Raw genomic sequence first — 19,575 nt, 5'->3', positions numbered from 1 at the left:
TTTTTTATTTTTCACTAGTTGATTTTTTAAACATGATTTTTGTGTTTCAAACAAGGCAACTTATAGCAAAGGTATCAAGGACTCAGCTGCAAGTCAGAGCAGATACACTGCCTGCCATCATTGTATAAGGCTGTTCTTGTAGACCAGGGGTGGGGAACCTTTGGCCCTTCAGATGTTTAGGACTACATTTCACATAATGCTCTTACAGCCATAATGCTAGCAAAGCATCAAGGGAGATGTAGTCCACAACATCTTGAGGGCCGAAGGTTCCCCACCACTGTTGTAGACAGAGCAGGTGAATTTGGAATTCACATAAAATATATTATTTCCAATAATATTTTTCACTTAACTTATAATATATTTTAGAGATCGGGGAAATGCCATATATACTTAAGACAAGTGTAATACATAGGGACACTGGTGTAATAGTGCAACTTGTCAATATATATTTTTTTTAAGTTACTCACACCTAGGGCTAGTGATAAAAAAGACAGCAGTTTAAGATAACTGCACAGTTATGCTTTTTGCTGCTTATGTGAATGATATGAACATGTATGGCTGAGCTACCATCTCAGAAAAACAGCTAGGTGTGCTATTCAAAGAGCTTCTGTGTTTTTTCATCCTAGGCAGTTAAAGTAAACTAAGGATACCCCAGCATGACCTGCACATTAGCTCTTATAAACCATGCCAATGCACGCATGCGTACGGAACCATGAGAATATTTCTGTGCCAGTAATAGAGGCAGCTTGAAAAATACCTCATTGAGGTCGAAACGTTGCAATAAACCTGCTTGAAGAACAATCATAGTGAGTGCCTGAGATTCTTTTTATTTTATATATGTCTCTTGGGGTCTTTTGCTGACCCATGCTCAGTAGCACTCTGTGTGTAATTGTTGTGACTGAGTGCGACCCTATTTCTATTTTAGTAATAGAGGTAGTGACACGTACTGGAGTGATTGAAAACAAAAATTATAACATGATTTTTGTCTGTTTATTAACAAATCCAGATTTTATTTATGTATATTAAAATATAGATACTCACTTCTAAAGAAATTTTGCCGAACCAGGCAAAAAAGGAGCTATATACAGAGCGTGCATATCCAGGAATGTTCCTTATGAGGACAAAGGCGAAAATCTGCATTAAAAAAAAGAAATGTAATTAATTTAACATCACATAAATGAACTCTGCAGAAAAAGCATTATCTGAAATCATTTTATGTCAGAAACTCTATGAATACGTGATTAAGTAACCTTATTGTACATAGTATCACAAGATGACAGAACAGCATTAGGCATTCCAAGTCTCACACTGTGCCAAGTTCGGCATGGCACTTCACCTGCAACTAGCTATACACTAATCAGCCACAACATTAAAACCACCGACAGGTGAAGTGAGCAACATCAATTATATCATTAAAGGGAAACTATAGTCACCAGAACAACTACAGCTTATTGAGTTTGTTCTGGTGAGTAGAATCATTACATTCAGGCTTTTTGCTGTAAACACTTTCTTTTCAGAGACAATGCAGTGTTTACATTACAGCCTTGTGATAATTTCACTGGCCACTCCTCAGATAGCTGTTAGAGATCCTTCCTGGGTCATGGCTGCCTAAATGCATCCAAACATTCAGTATCTCCTCCCTCTGCATGGAGACACTGAACTTTCCTCTTAGAGATTCATTGATTCAATGCATCTCTATGAGGAGATGCTGATTGGCTAGGGCTGTGTTTTAATCATGCTGGCTCTGCCACTGATCTGCCTCTTTGTCAGTCTCAGCCAATCCTATGGGGAAGCATTGTGATTGGATAAGGCTACCACTTCTGATGATGTCAGCAGACAGCTTGTTTTTCTGAGGCAAACATCATGCAGATTTTCAGCTTCAGGCTTGAATACAGCAAGATTTTGCTATATTTATGGAGGCATGAGGGGCCCAGGGGGCTAGATGATGGTTTTAACACTATAGGGTCAGGAATACATGTTTGTGTTCCTGACCCTATAGTGATCCCTTAACAATGGCACCTGTTAGAAGAACACTCCAGCTTTATGTATGAACAGTGTGCCCTCTTTCTTTAATTTTGCAAAAAGTGTAGAATACAATAAAAATTGACACTTTTATGAATTAACTTGGTTACAACTCTTTGGGGTTCAAGCAGACAACAGGTTACTTCTTGGTTTTGTTAGCTCAGTGGAGCTAACATAAGAGGCAGCAATAGCTCAGAGTGTCTGCTTTGCAAAGACTTCTCATTGAGCTGCATTGGAAAGTGATTGGACAGCCACAGAAAGTCTGGGTGGAATTAGAAGAGGAGGGATTGCAAAGGCAGAACTGCAACTTTTGCAAGCTGTTTTTTTAAGATATACCGCAATGAAAAAAAAACCGAATAATTAAATCAATGCTAGTTTTCATTTGGGGTATATCTGCTTAACAGCAATTATTTTGTATTTGGGCAGTGGAGTGCCCTTTAAGGTGTGCAATATATTAGGCAGCAAGTGAACAGTCAGCTCTTGAATTTCATGTATTGGAAGCATTTCAATTTAATTTAAGAATTAGTATTTAAATAAAAGTATTGACATTTCTGTGTTGGATTAACGTTTATGTTATACAAACTATGGGGATTTAGATATCAAACAGGATCATTGAAAAAGTAAAACTAAACAGTAACAACAGAGACATGTAAAAATACCTGTACAACAGAGATAGATGGGTGCATCTCATTGCATTCAGTTTTGTTCTTGCAACTGCTAGCCCAGATTGAATATGTCTAAGAAAAGAATGGAAAAACCATGATCAGAACGCAAAATCACTTGGCCGACACACTCATCTTGAAAGGTACTCTCCAAATACTAAAACCACAACATCTTATCATAATCCAGGAGATGAAGAGAGGGCTGAAAAGTAAGAAAACGGTCAGGGATTTAAAAGGTAGATTTTCATTAACAGCGTCCGAGTACAAAAACCACTACAATAAGCTATAGTGGTTATGACATTTGGGTTGTCCCTTTAAAGGACCACTCTAGTGCCAGGAAAACATACTCGTTTTCCTGGCACTAGAGTGCCCTGAGGGTGCCCCCACCCTCAGGGACCCCCTCCCGCCCGGCTCTTGAAAGGGGAAAGTGTTTAAAACTTACCTTTTTCCAGCGGTGGGCGGAGAGCTCTCCTCCTCCGATCCTCCTATTCTCCTCCCCGTCGGCTGAATGCGCACGCGCGGCAAGAGCTGCACGCGCATTCAGCCGGTCACATAGGAAAGCATTCATAATGCTTTCCTATGGACGCTTGCGTGCTCTCACTGTGATTTTCACAGTGAGAATCACGCAAGCGCCTCTAGCGGCTGTCAGTGAGACAGCCACTAGAGGAAATAGGGGAAGGCTTAACCCATTCACAAACATAGCAGTTTCTCTGAAACTGCTATGTTTATGAAAAAATGGGTTAACCCTAGCTGGACCTGGCACCCAGACCACTTCATTAAGCTGAAGTGGTCTGGGTGCCTAGAGTGGTCCTTTAACCTTTCTACGATAAGTAAACGCTTCTATTTTATTTCCATTTAACATGTGTATATGTATATATATCAAATTTAGGAATATGTTTAGGCTCATTCACTGGTATGTTTTACATATCTGTACGTATAAATATCAGTATTACTTATTGTTGTTTGTGATATAGAAACAAGCTTGTTTGTAAATATAAATAATATTTAGCATCTTGGGAATTTAGGTGCATTGCTGACGTGAAACCCTGCATTGTTTTGGGTTTGACAAACAGATACCGGACAACCTGGCTAGTTTTAGGTTATACATCTAGGACATGTAAAGCGTATTTTACCAAGAATTCAAAATGTTAAGATTCTTAACATTTTGAATTCTTGGTAAAATACGCTCTACATGTCCTAGATGTATACTTAAGATTACCAACAATCAGAATGTTTGTGCACTGGATCATGTAGGGTAGGAATACATACATATATATATTCACAATTTGAGGAGACTTAACATTTTCCTTTTTATCAACATAAATATGAATATTAATTGACACAATTAATAAGCATATTAATACCCATGTATGTTTTACATAACTAAAATTAATTTCCTGAATTTTCAACATTGTAGTTTTAGTTTCTTTAACTCAACTCATTGTTTCAACATGTAGACAATAGTTCGAGTAAAATACATAGCGCCTGTCAAAAGTCTGTTAACAGATGTTAACAAAGTTCATGGTCGGAAGTTGCGAGATTGTAATCTTTATCTAGTTTAAGTTAAACTTAACCAGCGTAGTTACAATAGCATTCTTCACAGGTTTGAAATTTGAATAAGTATTGCAGGTACTTCAATTATATAATTATATATATATTAGTTTGAACTATACCAGTAGTAGCAAGTATGTTAGTGGTATGGTGTGTCGAAACTGACGAACGGGGCAGGCCTGAAAAAAGAGGGCCCACCATTCGGCAGAACATCAGGAGGAAGCTGCGAGGGGTAGATATAGGCCAGTAAAAAAAAAAAAAAAGAAACCCTCCCACACCTCCAAGCATGCTGAGTGCGTATGTGTACACACACACACACACACACACACACAGTTATGTACATACAGCATACTTATATCTTGGTAGGCATGACTCAAGTCATGTTACATAGTGTTTCATGTCAATTACAGGTCCATAAACCAGAATAAAATGTAGAAAACATTTGAAGATTCTTAATGCACTATGACTGGTTCGGAAACCATCAATATATAACATAGAAGACAATATACGTTTATTACAATTTCAGTAATAAAAATATCTTGTAAAAAAAATCTCAACATGCACTTACCAGGAATGAAACTACAGAAAAAAATAATAATATATTTGAAACTTTATTAGTAAAAAGAGGCTCTCCTTTTCCTTCCGTAAGCACCTGCCGTTTCTGCAGTGCAAGGTAGATGAAAGCAAAAAGCATTCCATGGAAAACAGCCTGAAAAAAAACAAAAATAATTATTTTCTGTTTTACACAAAAAACAAGCAAACAAAAAAAACAAAACAATAAAATAACTGATGCACCCAGCCATGAATAAGCAGCAGGATCTGAGCGTTCTTGGACATTCCATGAGGCTTGGTGCCTGGTGGAACCCAGGTTAGCCTCATCCCTGAGATTGGCGGCAAGGTACTTTACCATTACAGTGTTCAGTAGTGGTTAAAATGCTTGGTGCAATCCTTTCAAATAAATAAATATTGGGATTGGGAGGTGGGAGGGAGAGGGGACCTGCAGTGACAGAAATATTTGTTTCATTTCATTATGTTTAACAAACACAGGAACGTAGATGCATTTTTTCTCTCTCTTCAACCTAGTAACTAATTAGGCCACAGATTTACTATAAATCGTGCAGGAAATACTCAAGGTAGATGGAATGGAGGTGGTTATTTTTGTAGTTTAAAGGGTACCTGTCATGGTACAAATGTGTTATTTTTTTAAAGAGAATAATAGTTTATCTTTGCACTATGCTAGCAAATGTATAGATTAGGAGAAAAACCTATTCAAAAATTGGTCTTACTCCAACCTGTCAGTCAATTCTATGGCGTCATAGAGGAAGTTTGCCCTACTCGAAGAAAAACACTCAACCAAATCAAAGAACACTGCGGGAGGAGCGAGAGCAGAGTTGAGGTGGGTGTTACAGCAATTTTTACTCTCTCTTTTAGCCAATTCCCTAGGATTAGAACAGAGCTCAAAAGCAATGATGAGTAAAATAGAATACTAAATGGAGAGTTAATACAAATGTGCACAAAACAAACTACTTACGTATCGATCCAACTTCCACCGAAACCACCATTCATAGACATCTCCATTTAATTCAAACAGCTTGGATATCGGCCACAGTGAAAAAACCTTCTCAAATGAGCCCTGGAGAGTAAAACACATTGTGTATTTAATACTCAACAATATATATTAAATATAAAGTGCAAAACGCACAATGCAAAAAATAGCAAACATCAAAATATGGAATATCCTATAGTTTAGAAAGGGTAACTGACACAGTTTTTTTTTTTTTTTAAATGAATGTTCACACCTATGAACAGAACTTAAAATATAACATGTATTATATGTTATCTGACTAGATAAACCCGTCCAACAAGACTATCTGCATGTTTCATTTAAATCATGCGTCACTCATTTATTTCACACGCATATACATAGAAAGAGAACATGGTTCACAGTGAAAAACAATGTGTGAAAACATTTAAAGACACGCACAGACCATACTCCACTAAATTACATTAATCCATTAAATTTAGCAAATACATAGTAAGAGCTTATTAAAATATGCAGAAATGCGTACAATTGATTTCATTGAAAAGGCTATGTTAACTTTATTGCATACAACAACGGTATGTATAATATTTGTAACTAAACAAATTCAATTGGAAAGTGGCTGCAATTCACATAACATCTATGGGTGCTATCTTAAAGAGGCATCCCTTAATGCCAAAAAACATTTTACTATATACAAAAAGATGCACACCTTAGTTAATAATCCAAATGCTTTTTTATACAAACAAAGTAAATCAAACAAATACAAACACTGTTACAAGACTATAACAACCAGTGACAGGGGCTATACAATATTCTCTAAATCAAACAGGCATTAAAGCTCACTTGCATTTTACCTCAAAGGGCTGGACACGTGTACAAAACACAACTCCAACGTTTTTGCACAGCTGCTAGTGCCTTTCTCAAGGGATCCCTAGTATCACTAGTAGCTTGATTTAGAGTGTATCTTATAGCCTCTGTCACTGTGGTTGTTATAGTCTTGTAACAGTGTTTGTATTTGTTTGATTTACTTTGTTTGCATAATAAAGAGATATAACTAAGGTACGTCTTTTTGTATGTGTATAATATTTGTATACACAAACTGCACATTTAAGAAAATGCAGTTTTATTACAAACTATTGTTTAACAGAACCTCTCTCTCATGTCTTTTGAATGCACGCATGCTCATACATTTATTTCCCATCAGAATTTACATTGTAATTACTTCAGCACACTGCCATTGAAATAAAAGTTACCAATATTTTGGAAATTATAGTGAAGTGTCAGAATCCAAACCTACCTGAGAATATAAAAGAAAACATATGCATAGTAGCAAAAAAGCAAATTTAAGCATCAGAGCGAAGTGCCACAGATAGTTTGCTGTGGGGAAAACAAAAGAGATTTAAATTAGCAATACCATAAAACTAATTTGGTGCATATCAAGTGCACATAAATAGGTAAGAATTGTTAACAGAACTGCAAACTTTAGATCAAATTAACCCAGCGGAAATTATAGCAATTACCGTAGATTTGTTTCCAAGTAGAGCATTTTGACAAATTTCTAAAATTCTCCTTAATTTTTAGCAAATGCACCCCATTATGAGTGGCAAAATTGCTTAGTTGTTCTGTTATATTAACTTAGAATTTGCAGTCTATTAGAATGTTCAGAAATCAGAAACATGTCTAAAAGCATAAAAACAAGGAGGGGTGGAGGGTAAGAAAACAAACATTACCATTGGCTTTCTTCTGGATAATCTGAGGCCAAGCAGCTAAGGAACCATAGATGACCATGAACCAAAACGTTACTAGAGGAACAAAATAGTAGAACTGATAGGGTCGATCCATGACGATGCAAAGCACCACGACTAAGAAGTTCAGACGGAATATGACCTGGTTTGAGATTGAAAGGAATATACAGTTTGTTACCATTAAGTGATGTGCAATTACTAGAAGAAATATATCAAATTTAATTTTCGAGAACTGACCAGAAAAGAATATGAAATGGAGGATGTGGTACAATCTCTATTTACGTGCAAATGCAAGGTTGTATATTGCAATTACGTGATTTGCTGAATACAGATAGTTAGAAATATGACAAACTTAAAACCTCATACCCTAGAATTCCTTTTTCCTTCATCTATATTCTGTTTCAGTTGTAATGACTGCTCTTTTATGCATTTTGGCTAGTTCAATTTAATACATTTTATTGAGAGTATATTATTAATGATTTTTAATTCAAAATCTATATTAACACGATTGGCACAGGCATATTAATGTAGTACTGCAAATTCATATGAATACAATAAAGATGAAGCGGGAAAACCTAGGTTACCATGCTTTATAGAAAAGGCATTTTTTTCCTTACAGGTTTTAACAAAAATCCTTTTACGCACTGTACAAAAAAAAATAAGGATGACATTTCAATATGTATAGCAGATTACAATGAATGGTGTAAAAGTGGATGGAATATATGTGAAACCCAGATTCAAATATCAGTAGCAACAGAGGTAAGTACTTTAATTAAGTCTATAAATCCAGAAAAAAAAGAAACCCAAACACAGCTCATATATAAATAAAATGTGAGTAAACCTCTTTTTCCATCTTTTACTATTCATTATTCTCCTTTACTATACAGATTTTATATGTTTAGTGTGTACATGCATTCCCTCCATTTCAACATTTAAAGGCCTGTACGAGTAATGTATAACCTGTTATTATTGATATGCACAACTTTAACTCCCAAATTATCAAAAGCATATCATGAAATTGATCTGGGAGCAGAACACTACAGTTTTTTTTTCAGTAAATGCAATGTTTACATTGAAGGGTTAAATCCGCCTCTAGTCGCTGTCTTTCTGGCATCCACTGGAGGCTCTTATACCATACTGACCGAGTAAAGCCCAGGCATGTGAAGCGGAGGCTCATAGGAAAGAACTGAATACAGAGCTGTGCTATGGGGAAGCTTGGATGCATGTGTGGCTGTCGTTGTGCCCGAGCATCAGATCCTGAATGATCCTCTGTGAGGAGCACTGAATTGGACGATCGCCAGAGGAGGCCATGTCTCTCCGATTACATTGTAGATATGTAAAGGTGACCAGCACAAAAAGGTCTCGAAGCAAGAAAAAGGTAAGTAAGGCAAGTAAAATTTGTATTTTGTTCCTTTTTATTGCACATGGTAGGAGGGAGACCTGTACATAATTAGATGCAGGGGCACTATAGGGCTAAGAATACAGGTTTGTATTCCTAACAACCTAGTATCCCTTTAAGGACGTTGATTTGTCGCCCAATGTTTTCCTTTGATGACAACATCACTGCAATGCTCAGTATGTAAAAGTCTATTTTTTATTATTAGTGGAAGAAATACCTGAGAAATTCGATAGATTCCAAAGTCACCTTTTAACCAAAAATAGGAAAAATGTCCATAACCCGTCTGGAAAAGGTAGGCAGCAACGAGAACTCTAACATGCATGTATACTGGTAAAAACTGATTTAGAGAAAAAAAAAGAAGGAAAAAAAAAATATCAATAAATATGCATTATATAAAATTATTCACACTCAAATATTTTAGTACTAAGAGAGCAAACCATGTTCACACCATTACTGGAAAGGAGAAGAATAATCTTGTACTTCATAAAGCATGTAGAGGATAAGGTGGAGCAGAGCCCCATAGTATTCACGTGTGCACTCTGGCTCTAAGAATTCAGGGTTTAATTAACATCACAACCCGGCACCTTCATTCATTAGGACTGAACACAGTACCTGAGTTGTCATTATTAGCAGGATACATACAGAAGGAAGAGAACCACCTGGGACTATCACCTTTTGAGGGCCTTGGCAATATACATTAGGAAGTGTTAGAGCAGGGAAATAAAATAATGGTGTTTAAGGAAGAGAGTGAGAAGAGAAAGAGTTGAATATTACAAAAGAAGTCTAAAGGGAACCGGTCATCCTCCCTATTATTATTATTATTATTATTATTACTGGTATTTATATAGCGCCAGCATATTCAGTAGCACATTACAATATTATCAAAGTGGGAGATTTAACAATAAATGAGACAATTACAAAAACTTACAGAAACAATAGGTTGAAGAGGTTCCTGCTCAAATGAGCTTACAATCTAGAGGAGGTGGGGTATTAAATACAATAGGACACGAGGTAGCAACCAAACAAGGTGGAGTGAAGCATAGCTGGAGGAGAGAATAGAGTGCTGCCCTTTAGGAGAGAGCAAGAGACAGGTATGTGAGATACATATATACAATATATGCTCTATTTAAAGAGCATACATTCCATCAATACATTGTGCTAACAGATTTTCCAGCAAATACATAGATTTTGAGGAAAACCTTTTTTTTAATAGTTTTTTTCCTACCGGTCTGTGAATTCTTCAGCATAGATTCTATGAATTGGCTGACAAGGGATAGCAGAAAAGACCTCCCACAGGTAGTCCTACATCACTCCAAGCTTTGTAACCACTGTGTCCATGAGCTGCAGTTGATATGGGAAATCCTTAGCTGACGCTGCAAGTGTTGGCTACTGAGTATAGGAATGGTAACTCCATTCAGATGCCAGTATGCTGGCAATGAAGCCAGCGTGCCAGCGTCACAGAGAAATGTCCCCAAGGAGGGCAAGGAAAGAAGAGAGCAGAAGAGGCAAGAGACGGTTGAAGAGTAACACCCACAAAGGAAAGTGACAGCACTGGAATAGAGCTAAAGTGAGTATATCTCAAATTTTACATTGAATACATCATACATCTCTATTATATATGATGTATTCAATGTATTGGGGAAGTAAGCTAAAGTTTAAAAATCCATATCAGGTTCACTTTAAGGAAAATGATGCAAAGGAAAAATTTTGAATAGTAGGAAGCAGGAAGAGTGTGGATGCAGAGTGTGAAATAAAGCTTGGGTATGTCAATCTTTTCCTAGATTTGTTCATCTACTTACTAGAGGATATTCTGCAGCCACATGGTTTACCTATTATGACCCCCATGCTTACAATTTCTCTATCCTGGCTAGACATTGATTAATTATACTATCTACAAACTGGATTTAAAACTTGTACATTTTTGTAGTATTTAAAGGGACACTATAATCACCAGAACAACTACAGCTTATTGAATTTGTTCTGGTGAGTAGAATCATTACATTCAGGCTTTTTGCTGTAAACAATGTATTTTCAGAGAAAATGCACTGTTTACATTACAGCCTAGTGATAACTTAACTGGCCACTCCTCAGATTGCTGTTAGAGATCCTTCCTGGGGCATGGCTGCCTAAAATGCATCCAAACATTCAGTATCTCTTCCCTCTGCATGCAGACACTGAACTTTCCTCATAGAGATTCATTTATTAAGTTCATCTCTATGAGGAGATGCTGATTGGCCAGGGCTGTGTTTGAATCATGCTGGCTCTGCCCCTGATCTGCCTATTTGTCGGTCTCAGCCAATCCTATGGGGAAGCATGGTGATTGGATCAGGCCACCACTTCTGATGTCAGCAGGCTGCTTGTTTTTTTTTTTTAGGCAAACAGCATGCAGATCTACAACTTCTGGCTTGAATACAGTAAGATGTTGCTATATTTATGGAGGCATGAGGGGCCCAGGTGAGCTAGATGGTGGTGTTAACCCTATAGGGTCAGGAATACATGTTTGTTTTCCTGTCCCTATAGTGATCCTTTGATTAAAAAAGTAAAATGTAACTAAAACATGTGTGGTAACGATCTGTTAAACAATTGTGTCAGGTCAAGACATTAGATGTCAGATAGATAGATAGATTAGATAGACAGACAGACAGACACAGACAGGCTTGAACACAATGACCAGAGTTTCATGGAAAAAGTATCAAAATACCAAGGTTTTGTGTTGAAGAAGCACTATCATTTGTGCGGTCTTTGAGGTTTTTTTTTATAATCCCACAAGGTGACATGCCCATTTACACAATGGCATACCAAGGGGAGAAGGGGAAAGGTAATGTATTTATCCGAACGTCTTCTTCTTAGTCTCCACACCATCCCCCATCCCTCCCTACTCAATACTCCATACTCTAATGCAATTCACATGACATTTTTTGTGAAGTTACTGTTGGGACTGGTGCTTGAACTATATACAAAATTCATTCAAAATCCATATTTTATTTACAATCCAATATAAATGTACTCACAGAACTAGCTCCCGAGAAGTGGTAGATTAATATAACAAGTTGCATCCATCCCTTCCATTCGTCTGTTTGTTCCCTGTTTAGTAATTTAGTCTGTAAAATAAAGAGAGATCATTAGTCCTGCTTTCTGCTCTAAACTTACTCACTTCCGACCTCAAACTTTTCATAGGGGGAATAACCCACATATGCAAACTTTTCTCTCAGACTGGATTAAAAAAAACTTTCTTGAGCTTCAATAAGAACATTCCCCACCACACAAAGAGAACTGTTTACATATGGCATTTACAGATTAAACACATCCGTGCATCTCATAGAATAACATTCCTGAATGTAGGAAACCTTTCCATGCCCCATAAATTAAGTATGGGTACGCAGAGTCCACATTAACCACTTTCTCTTATTAGCTCATACCCAATACAGCTCTAGGCCGCTGGGAAACTGGTGCAAGGCTCGTAAACGGGAACTAGGGAAAAAAAATGTAATATCGGGCAATGGTTTAAAGCTTTATTACAGATCCATGGTGTGTCTCAGAAGATATTGGAGACAAATAACAAATTACTCATGAGATGGCACCTGGTATATTGTAAACGAATTCTAATTTGCAGAACATCCAATCTCTACTGCTGGCAGAGCAGTATAGAGACATCAGTTTGTAAATGACAAGGTAGAATATTCATGTGTATGCTGACCTTTTTATGCTGTTGTTATTCCCTAAACCTTCTTGATTCTGTACCATTGCTGCTGTTTGTATACTTTATATTAACAATAAATAAATACAAAGTAAATTTAAAAAGATACATAAGATAAGACGACTGATATTTTCACCACAGGTAACAGAATGACGTTGATAGCCTTTATTAAATGTGCACTTTGATACATACTTCTATAATATGCAAATGGAAAAAGTTACCTCTTTAGTATTTTCATTGTAGAAGATGCCTAGCACAAGGATATAGATGATGGGTATAAAAAAAGAAGAGTGTGTATAAAATTTGTTTTCCTTCATATACAGGTTGGCTCGATCACAGAAGTAAAAGTAGGCCATGATGAGGCTGAGCTTGCAGAGTGAGGCTAATAGGACCTCCATGTTGGAGGCTGCAGGGATGGCCGTTGCAGGCTTCCTTTCCTCACCACTCTCTATATCTGCACAAGGCTTGTTCTTTCGCTGCTTGCTTCGCTGCATTAACGCAAGAAATAAATAACCAATGATGCATATAATAAAAAAGCAAGCAGCCAGCTGCTGAATGATAGTTAGTGGTGAGCTGGCTTGACAGCAGGAACCATCAATTGGTTTTAAGATATTGTTGCAGTATGCATTAATAAGAATCATAGCATTCTGTGAAAAGGAAAAACACATGAAATTAGTAACAGGGCAGATGTACACATGCACCTCAAATCCACTTTATTAAAGGGCACTGCAGGCACTGCTTCACCTCATTAAGGTGGTTATGGTGTCTGGATACTTCGGGCACAATCCATCTGTTCAGTGTTACATCATTTTTAATGATTTATTGCTAAATGGCAGTTTTCAGCAGCCTATTCCCGCTGTGCTCAGACATATATGAGGAAGCATTACCTGAGCAGAAATGAGCGTCAGTGATTGGGTGAGTTTGTCAGGTGATTGTTTTCAACCCATCACAGCTGCCCATTGCAAGTATTCCAAAAGGAAGTGCATAATCTCTGCCTAAACCACACCTATAGAGGGCAGAAAATGGAGGGACACCGGCAGGGGACTTCAGAAACCATAACCAATTCAATCAGGTTAAATAGTTTGAGTGCCTTTATTATCTCTTTAAACCTTCCATAGTAATGAGTATAGCAATACAACCTTATTGAATTTGTTTCTCTTATAGCCATTTCTTGCTGTGTTTTACATGATACTAGGCCAACTGTTTGATTGAGCAACAAAGGAAAAGCAGTCCAGAGCAAAAGTAGCGCAAAAAATTTAAATATATACACACACATACATACCAAACCACACATTAGTAAATATACTCACAATATAATTGTTAGATTCTGGGAGATGCAATCCATCCTCTGATTTTGGCATGGCGTCTTTTGAGATCAGTCTATTAACACTGAAAATCCGTAATTTGGATTTTGACTTCAGATTGGTTCTGTTTAATATTCCAACTGCTACATCATTATATGCATCAATCCTTTCATTTGTAATCATTTTCCGAGTTTCACTTAACAATGGCTCATAAACTGAATCTAAAAACAATAAAATAATATTAGAGCTTGAGAAATATATAAATGCTTCAATGCCTATATTGTTAAAAACATTAAACTTTGGCAATAGGTGATAATCAGGGCAATCAGTTGGATGAGCAGTGCACATTTTTCTATTTATGGATTTATACAATTCATAAAGAGATTAAGCCCTGCTCAGTCCTACACGTGACACTAGATATTGAGCCCTGGTGTGCTGGCTGGGGTGATGGGTAAGAAGGAAATGAATAGACCGAGCTGCAAAGTAGCTGTATTAATCAGTACAATTAAAGTTGCTTCACACTAACATAAAGAATATGGACTGCCCTGGTAAGAAAAACAAAGTGAGCCTCATGATAAGTAATGAATAATGCTTTCCTATGGGGAGTTCTAATGCTCGCACGCACGGCCATAAGCGCGCATGCGCATTAGGTCTTCCCCGCCAGCAGCAGGGCAGGAGCGTGGGCAGAGTGGAGCCAGCGTCAAGGGACATCGGCGTTGGACCCAAGTAAGTGACTGAAGGGGTTATTAACCCCTTCAGTGCTGCAGGAGGGTGCCTTGACAGAAGGGAAGCTACAAGTCCAGGAAAACTGACCCACAATGCAAGGATAGTTCAGCATTCCAACCAACTGGACAGAAATGCACCCCTACATTTACATACACAGACCCTAAATCGAAATACACCCCTGCATTTACACAGACACGTTAATTTTAAATCTAAATACACTCTGCATTCACATAAATCATACACAGAATATAAATACAAATACACTCCCTGCATTTAAATACGCATACTGATTCTAAACATAAATATATTCCTGCATTCACAATCACATTCACACCAAGGCTAAATATAAATGCAATCCCGCATTCAAACACTGACATTTATACACAATACAAATTAAACCTCATTTTTCAAACACACCCAGACTGACCTTAAATATAAATATATTGTTGAATGTACACCCACAACCTAAATATACATCAATATATGAAAAAATGCTCTGTGCTATAAGGCTACAATACAGTGCATTAAATTTACAACAAGGCAATAAAGTGTGTAAGTACTAAGCAATGGATGCACTCACATGGGACAGAGCCAAACAAGGATAGGCTCAAGTCACAACATCAAGGGTATATTTGGTAATACCCGAACCTCTTTTCTTTATTCCTGGGGTACTTCAGAGAGATAAAGAAAAATGTGAGACAAGCTCCTAGTGATACAGTACAGGCAATATATATATACAGAACATTAAGTATAGGTTCTGCTCACCTATTTGAGAGCCAATGTACTCACACACTAAGTTGTATATTTTAATGCACTGTGTGGTATTGTAGCATCAACATACATCCCTTACTATAAGGGTAAGTGCTTATATTTATAGTGCTCCACGGGGTTCACACTTTTTTCTTATACTCAATACAACATAGTCCTGGCAGTCACACACTAAATAAGAATACACTCCGGTATTCACACACACACACAACCTAAATATAAATATACCCCAGAATTTTCACACACTCAAATAGTAAGCATAAATATAGCCCAGCATTCACACTAACCTAAATCACAAATATAATACTGTATACATGAGCGTGCGTGCCAAGAACAGGCCTGAATCAAAGTACCTTTCCAGTGTGAGTTGCGGAGTAGCTGTTAGGCCTGGATAGGTGTAGTATAGTGTTACCCATTATAAATAAAGAGCTAGCAAATACTATTGTGTGTCCTTGCAAACTTACTAAATATAGTGATTGCTTACCTATATTTTTTTTAAATACAGAGTATCCTGGAAAAGGCAGTCTACAAATGAATCCAAATCAGTGCAAAGGCTAGCTATTGAGGTAACACAGATAAAGGTAGTTTATTACTGACATAATAGATGTGCACAGAAAACAGACATAGTTTACCTTGCAAGATCCAATATATATGACTGTCGGTATTTTTTTCGTAAACAAGTGCCATGTCACTAAGGTTTACTTTGTATCGAGCTAAAGCCTTCGTGCTGCCATTATTTAACTTGATGGTCCACTGTATATAAAAAATAAATAAATGTAAAAACGGGGGAGGGGGGAAAGGTATTCAATATAAAAAAAAAGTATTCAAAATATTTTTGTTTCCTTTACAATATAACATATTTCAAAACGAAATAAAGTTATGTTAAAAATACGACATATTAATGTAAGCAATCAGAGGGAACTGAAAGACCAAGCCTATTTTAGTTTGTTTGCCACTTAATGCACTAGAGCAATTTTGGCGCATATGTAAGGTGGTATGTCGTCCATAATTTTCATTTTTCTTACTTAGTGCACCAACACATATTACAGATTATGTGTTAACTGATCTTTCATTTGGTGTGTTTCAATAACATGTGATTGTGCACAAAAGAGTACCAAAATGCTACATTTTAATTTAAAAACATTGTCTTCACATGTCTTAATAATTAGTTCATAATTACTACAGCTTTCTGTAGTGGTTATGGTTCCAGAAGTGCCCTTGTGCCCCCTATTGTGAGGAATATATATATATATATATATATATATATATATATCTCAGATGATGCTCTCAGTTAGTAACTGCTGAGGAACTTCAGTTTCTCCGCCCATGGTAGTGGAAACAGGCATTGGCACCCGGCAGACCCCAGGTAAGGTCTACTGGCACCATAATTACTACAGCAACCTGTAGTGGCTATGGTACCTGATGTGTTCATTTAAATATTGTTGAATTCGAGCAACTACCAGAATATCCATAACCTTTTCTCTCAATGACTAATGTATGGATAGTGTGCAATTTTTCCAGTCAGATTTAATCCATGCAAACAACGAAAATCTTACTTTCATAAGAGAGTCCTTTGTGTGACCTGCCTCTTGATCTGGATATACACTGATCAGCCACAACATTAAAACCCCTGACATGTGGAGTGAATGACATTAACTATATTGTGTTAATGGCACTTATTAAGGGGTGGGATATAACAGGCAGCATGTGAACAGTCAGTTCTTGAGCATTTTTGGAAGGAAAAATGGGCAAGCGAAAAGATACGAGTGACTTTGACAAGGGCCATATAGTGTTGACTAGCCGACTGGACGACTGTTTTAGAGCATCTCCAAAACAGCAAGTCTTGTGGTGTGTGTTCCCGGTATGCAGTGGCTAGTGCATACCAAAAGTGGTGCAAGAAATAATAACTTCTGAATTGACGTCCGTATAACGAGTGCCCTTGGCTTGCTGATGCGCGTGGGGAGTGAAGGCTAGTTCATCTGGTCCAATCACATAGAAAAGCTACTGTAGCTCACATTGTTAAAAAAAACTCAAAGCTCACCATGACAGACAAGTCAGAACACATAGTGCATCGAACTTTGCTGCGTTCGGGGCTGCATAGCCACAGATAGCTCATAGTGCAACTGATGACCCCTCTCCGCCACCGAAAGCATCTCAGAACTGGACCATGGAACAATGGAAGAGTTTGCCTTGTTTGATAAATCACATTTTATTTTAGATCAAGTGGATGGCCGAGTGTGTGCGTCGTTTACCTGGGGCAGAGATGGCAGCAGGATGCACTATGGGAAGAAGGCAGGCCAACGGAGGCAGTGTTATGCTTTGTGAAGTGTTCTGCTAGGAAACCTTGGGTCGTGACTTTCATGTGGATGTTACTTTGACACGCACCACCTACCTAGCGATTGTTGCAGACCATGTACACCCCTTCATGACAATGGTGCTGCTGATGCTTACATGTAATTGTGTGTGGCATATAAAACAATACAATGATGGCAAAAACATTACAGAGGTATGTGAAAAAATGATATCCTTATTTTAAAGTCTAAGATTTCATTTTACTAAAACTGAAATGCAATCATTTTTTTCTATTTCTTAACAAGAATATTTACACTGATGTTGGAGGGTTTCATTTTTTTGTGACAATATTTTCACAAATTGGCCTTTTGGCCAGTCTTGCTGTCAATGAAGCAGGGATGCATTGCAAACAAATAATATTTAAACCAATGATCTTTCCATGCCTGTAAGCGCTATGTGTATGCACAGAGTAAGTCTGCATGTAGCTGCAGTGAGCACACATACTATGCACACATCTACCACAAGACATACAAACATATTATACTATTTACTCTTTGAAAACTATTTAAAAGATTTCAATAATTGTGGTAACCTCTTACAACAATAGCTTTCATACGGGTAATAACTTGCTTTGGTGGCTAAGGCTAAGCCTGGCTTACCGTAGCTGATCCTGTCACAATAAATTGAGGCTTTGATTCCCTCTAAATGAAAAATAAAAAGTAAATTAAAAAAAGACAGCATGTATTTTTCTTTACAGTCAGCAGTGTCAGGAATCGAACATAAAGATCATTTAATGTGTTTGTGTTGTTAATGGAGTCTGATGAGAGCCTCACTAAACCCTTTTAGGGAAGCAAGTTTTTGGCAAATTTTAGCTAATATTAGCCGAGCAACCAAGTCGGAATTTTTTTCCAGTTTGGCTATTCTGCGAATGACTTATGAAAAATAATTGCCAGCTTAGTGAGTGAACTGGCTGGGAGGTCTGTTTTCGGCACCTCATACTACATTACATACACACAATAAAAAAATTGTAGTTGCTGAATTAGACACCTACACACTGAATATTGAAAGGAACATCACAGGCACCATAAACACTTCATTGAAATGAAGATGTTATGGTGTCATGGGATCCCCAGCACTGGTTTTACTTCAGGGGGTTAAACAGTTAAAGGGACATGAATCGTTTGAAAATAACTTTTTTTAAACCTGCAAGCAATAACTTTGAAAGAAATATACAAATCAAAAGAAAAGAAAAAAAACTTTTAAAAGTATAAACTTATTTATATTGCATTATCGGGCATGCCTCTCAGCTAGGGGAGTGTCTTCCCACTGTCAGGATGTTGCAAGGTGAAGAGTTCCTCCAACTGCACATGTGTAAATCTGTCAGGCATGCCCAATGTAGGACACTGATTGGTTAGATCAGGGGTAGGCAACCTTTTAGCAGCACTGTGCCGATATAGGATTGTGATGTCCCGTAGCGTGCCGATCCTCAGGCTCGTCGCTACCAGGCAAGCTAACCAAGCAATTGCTTTGGGTCCTGAGCTGGCCTGGGCCCCCAAGCAGGGCCGGCGCTTCCTATAAGGCTGCAGCCACCTGAGCGCTCTATAGAGAGCCTCAGGCGGCTGCAGCACTGCCTCTCTCGTCACCTCCCCTTCCCTGTAGCGTGGCCGAGCTCCTCTTCCTCCTGTCAGGTACCACGCGGTACAGGAGATTCAGTTTCCTGTTCCCGGCCGGACTGACAGGAAGTGCACCCTGAGCTCGGCCACGCTACAGGGAAGGGGAGGTGAGAAGAACGGAGGGAGAGGGGGGGAGTAAAAAGAACATAGGCGGGGGAGTAAGAAGGACACGGGGGAGGGGAGTAAGAAGGAC

The 19,575-nt window shown here is 37.8% G+C and overlaps 1 protein-coding gene across 1 annotated transcript in view; it reads right to left on the bottom strand.

Annotated features, from left to right (window-relative positions):
• The window catches only part of CASD1 (CAS1 domain containing 1), a 52,420-nt gene that overhangs the window by 4,737 nt on the left and 28,108 nt on the right, over positions 1 to 19,575 (bottom strand). The window contains exons 7-18 of the mRNA XM_063452265.1: positions 18,369 to 18,410; positions 16,050 to 16,170; positions 13,930 to 14,144; positions 12,841 to 13,266; positions 11,934 to 12,023; positions 9,140 to 9,259; positions 7,509 to 7,665; positions 7,076 to 7,155; positions 5,767 to 5,868; positions 4,804 to 4,944; positions 2,682 to 2,759; positions 1,042 to 1,134 (exon numbers count right to left, since the gene is read on the bottom strand). Coding sequence (XP_063308335.1) covers positions 1,042 to 1,134; positions 2,682 to 2,759; positions 4,804 to 4,944; positions 5,767 to 5,868; positions 7,076 to 7,155; positions 7,509 to 7,665; positions 9,140 to 9,259; positions 11,934 to 12,023; positions 12,841 to 13,266; positions 13,930 to 14,144; positions 16,050 to 16,170; positions 18,369 to 18,410 — 1,665 coding nt within the window. The remainder of the gene's footprint in view (positions 1 to 1,041; positions 1,135 to 2,681; positions 2,760 to 4,803; positions 4,945 to 5,766; positions 5,869 to 7,075; positions 7,156 to 7,508; positions 7,666 to 9,139; positions 9,260 to 11,933; positions 12,024 to 12,840; positions 13,267 to 13,929; positions 14,145 to 16,049; positions 16,171 to 18,368; positions 18,411 to 19,575) is intronic.

Source organism: Pelobates fuscus, chromosome 4, assembly GCF_036172605.1.
Source record: "Pelobates fuscus isolate aPelFus1 chromosome 4, aPelFus1.pri, whole genome shotgun sequence".
Classification (NCBI taxonomy): domain Eukaryota; kingdom Metazoa; phylum Chordata; class Amphibia; order Anura; family Pelobatidae; genus Pelobates; species Pelobates fuscus.
Note: the sequence above shows the minus strand (reverse complement) of the source record. Positions and strands in the feature narration are given on the sequence as shown.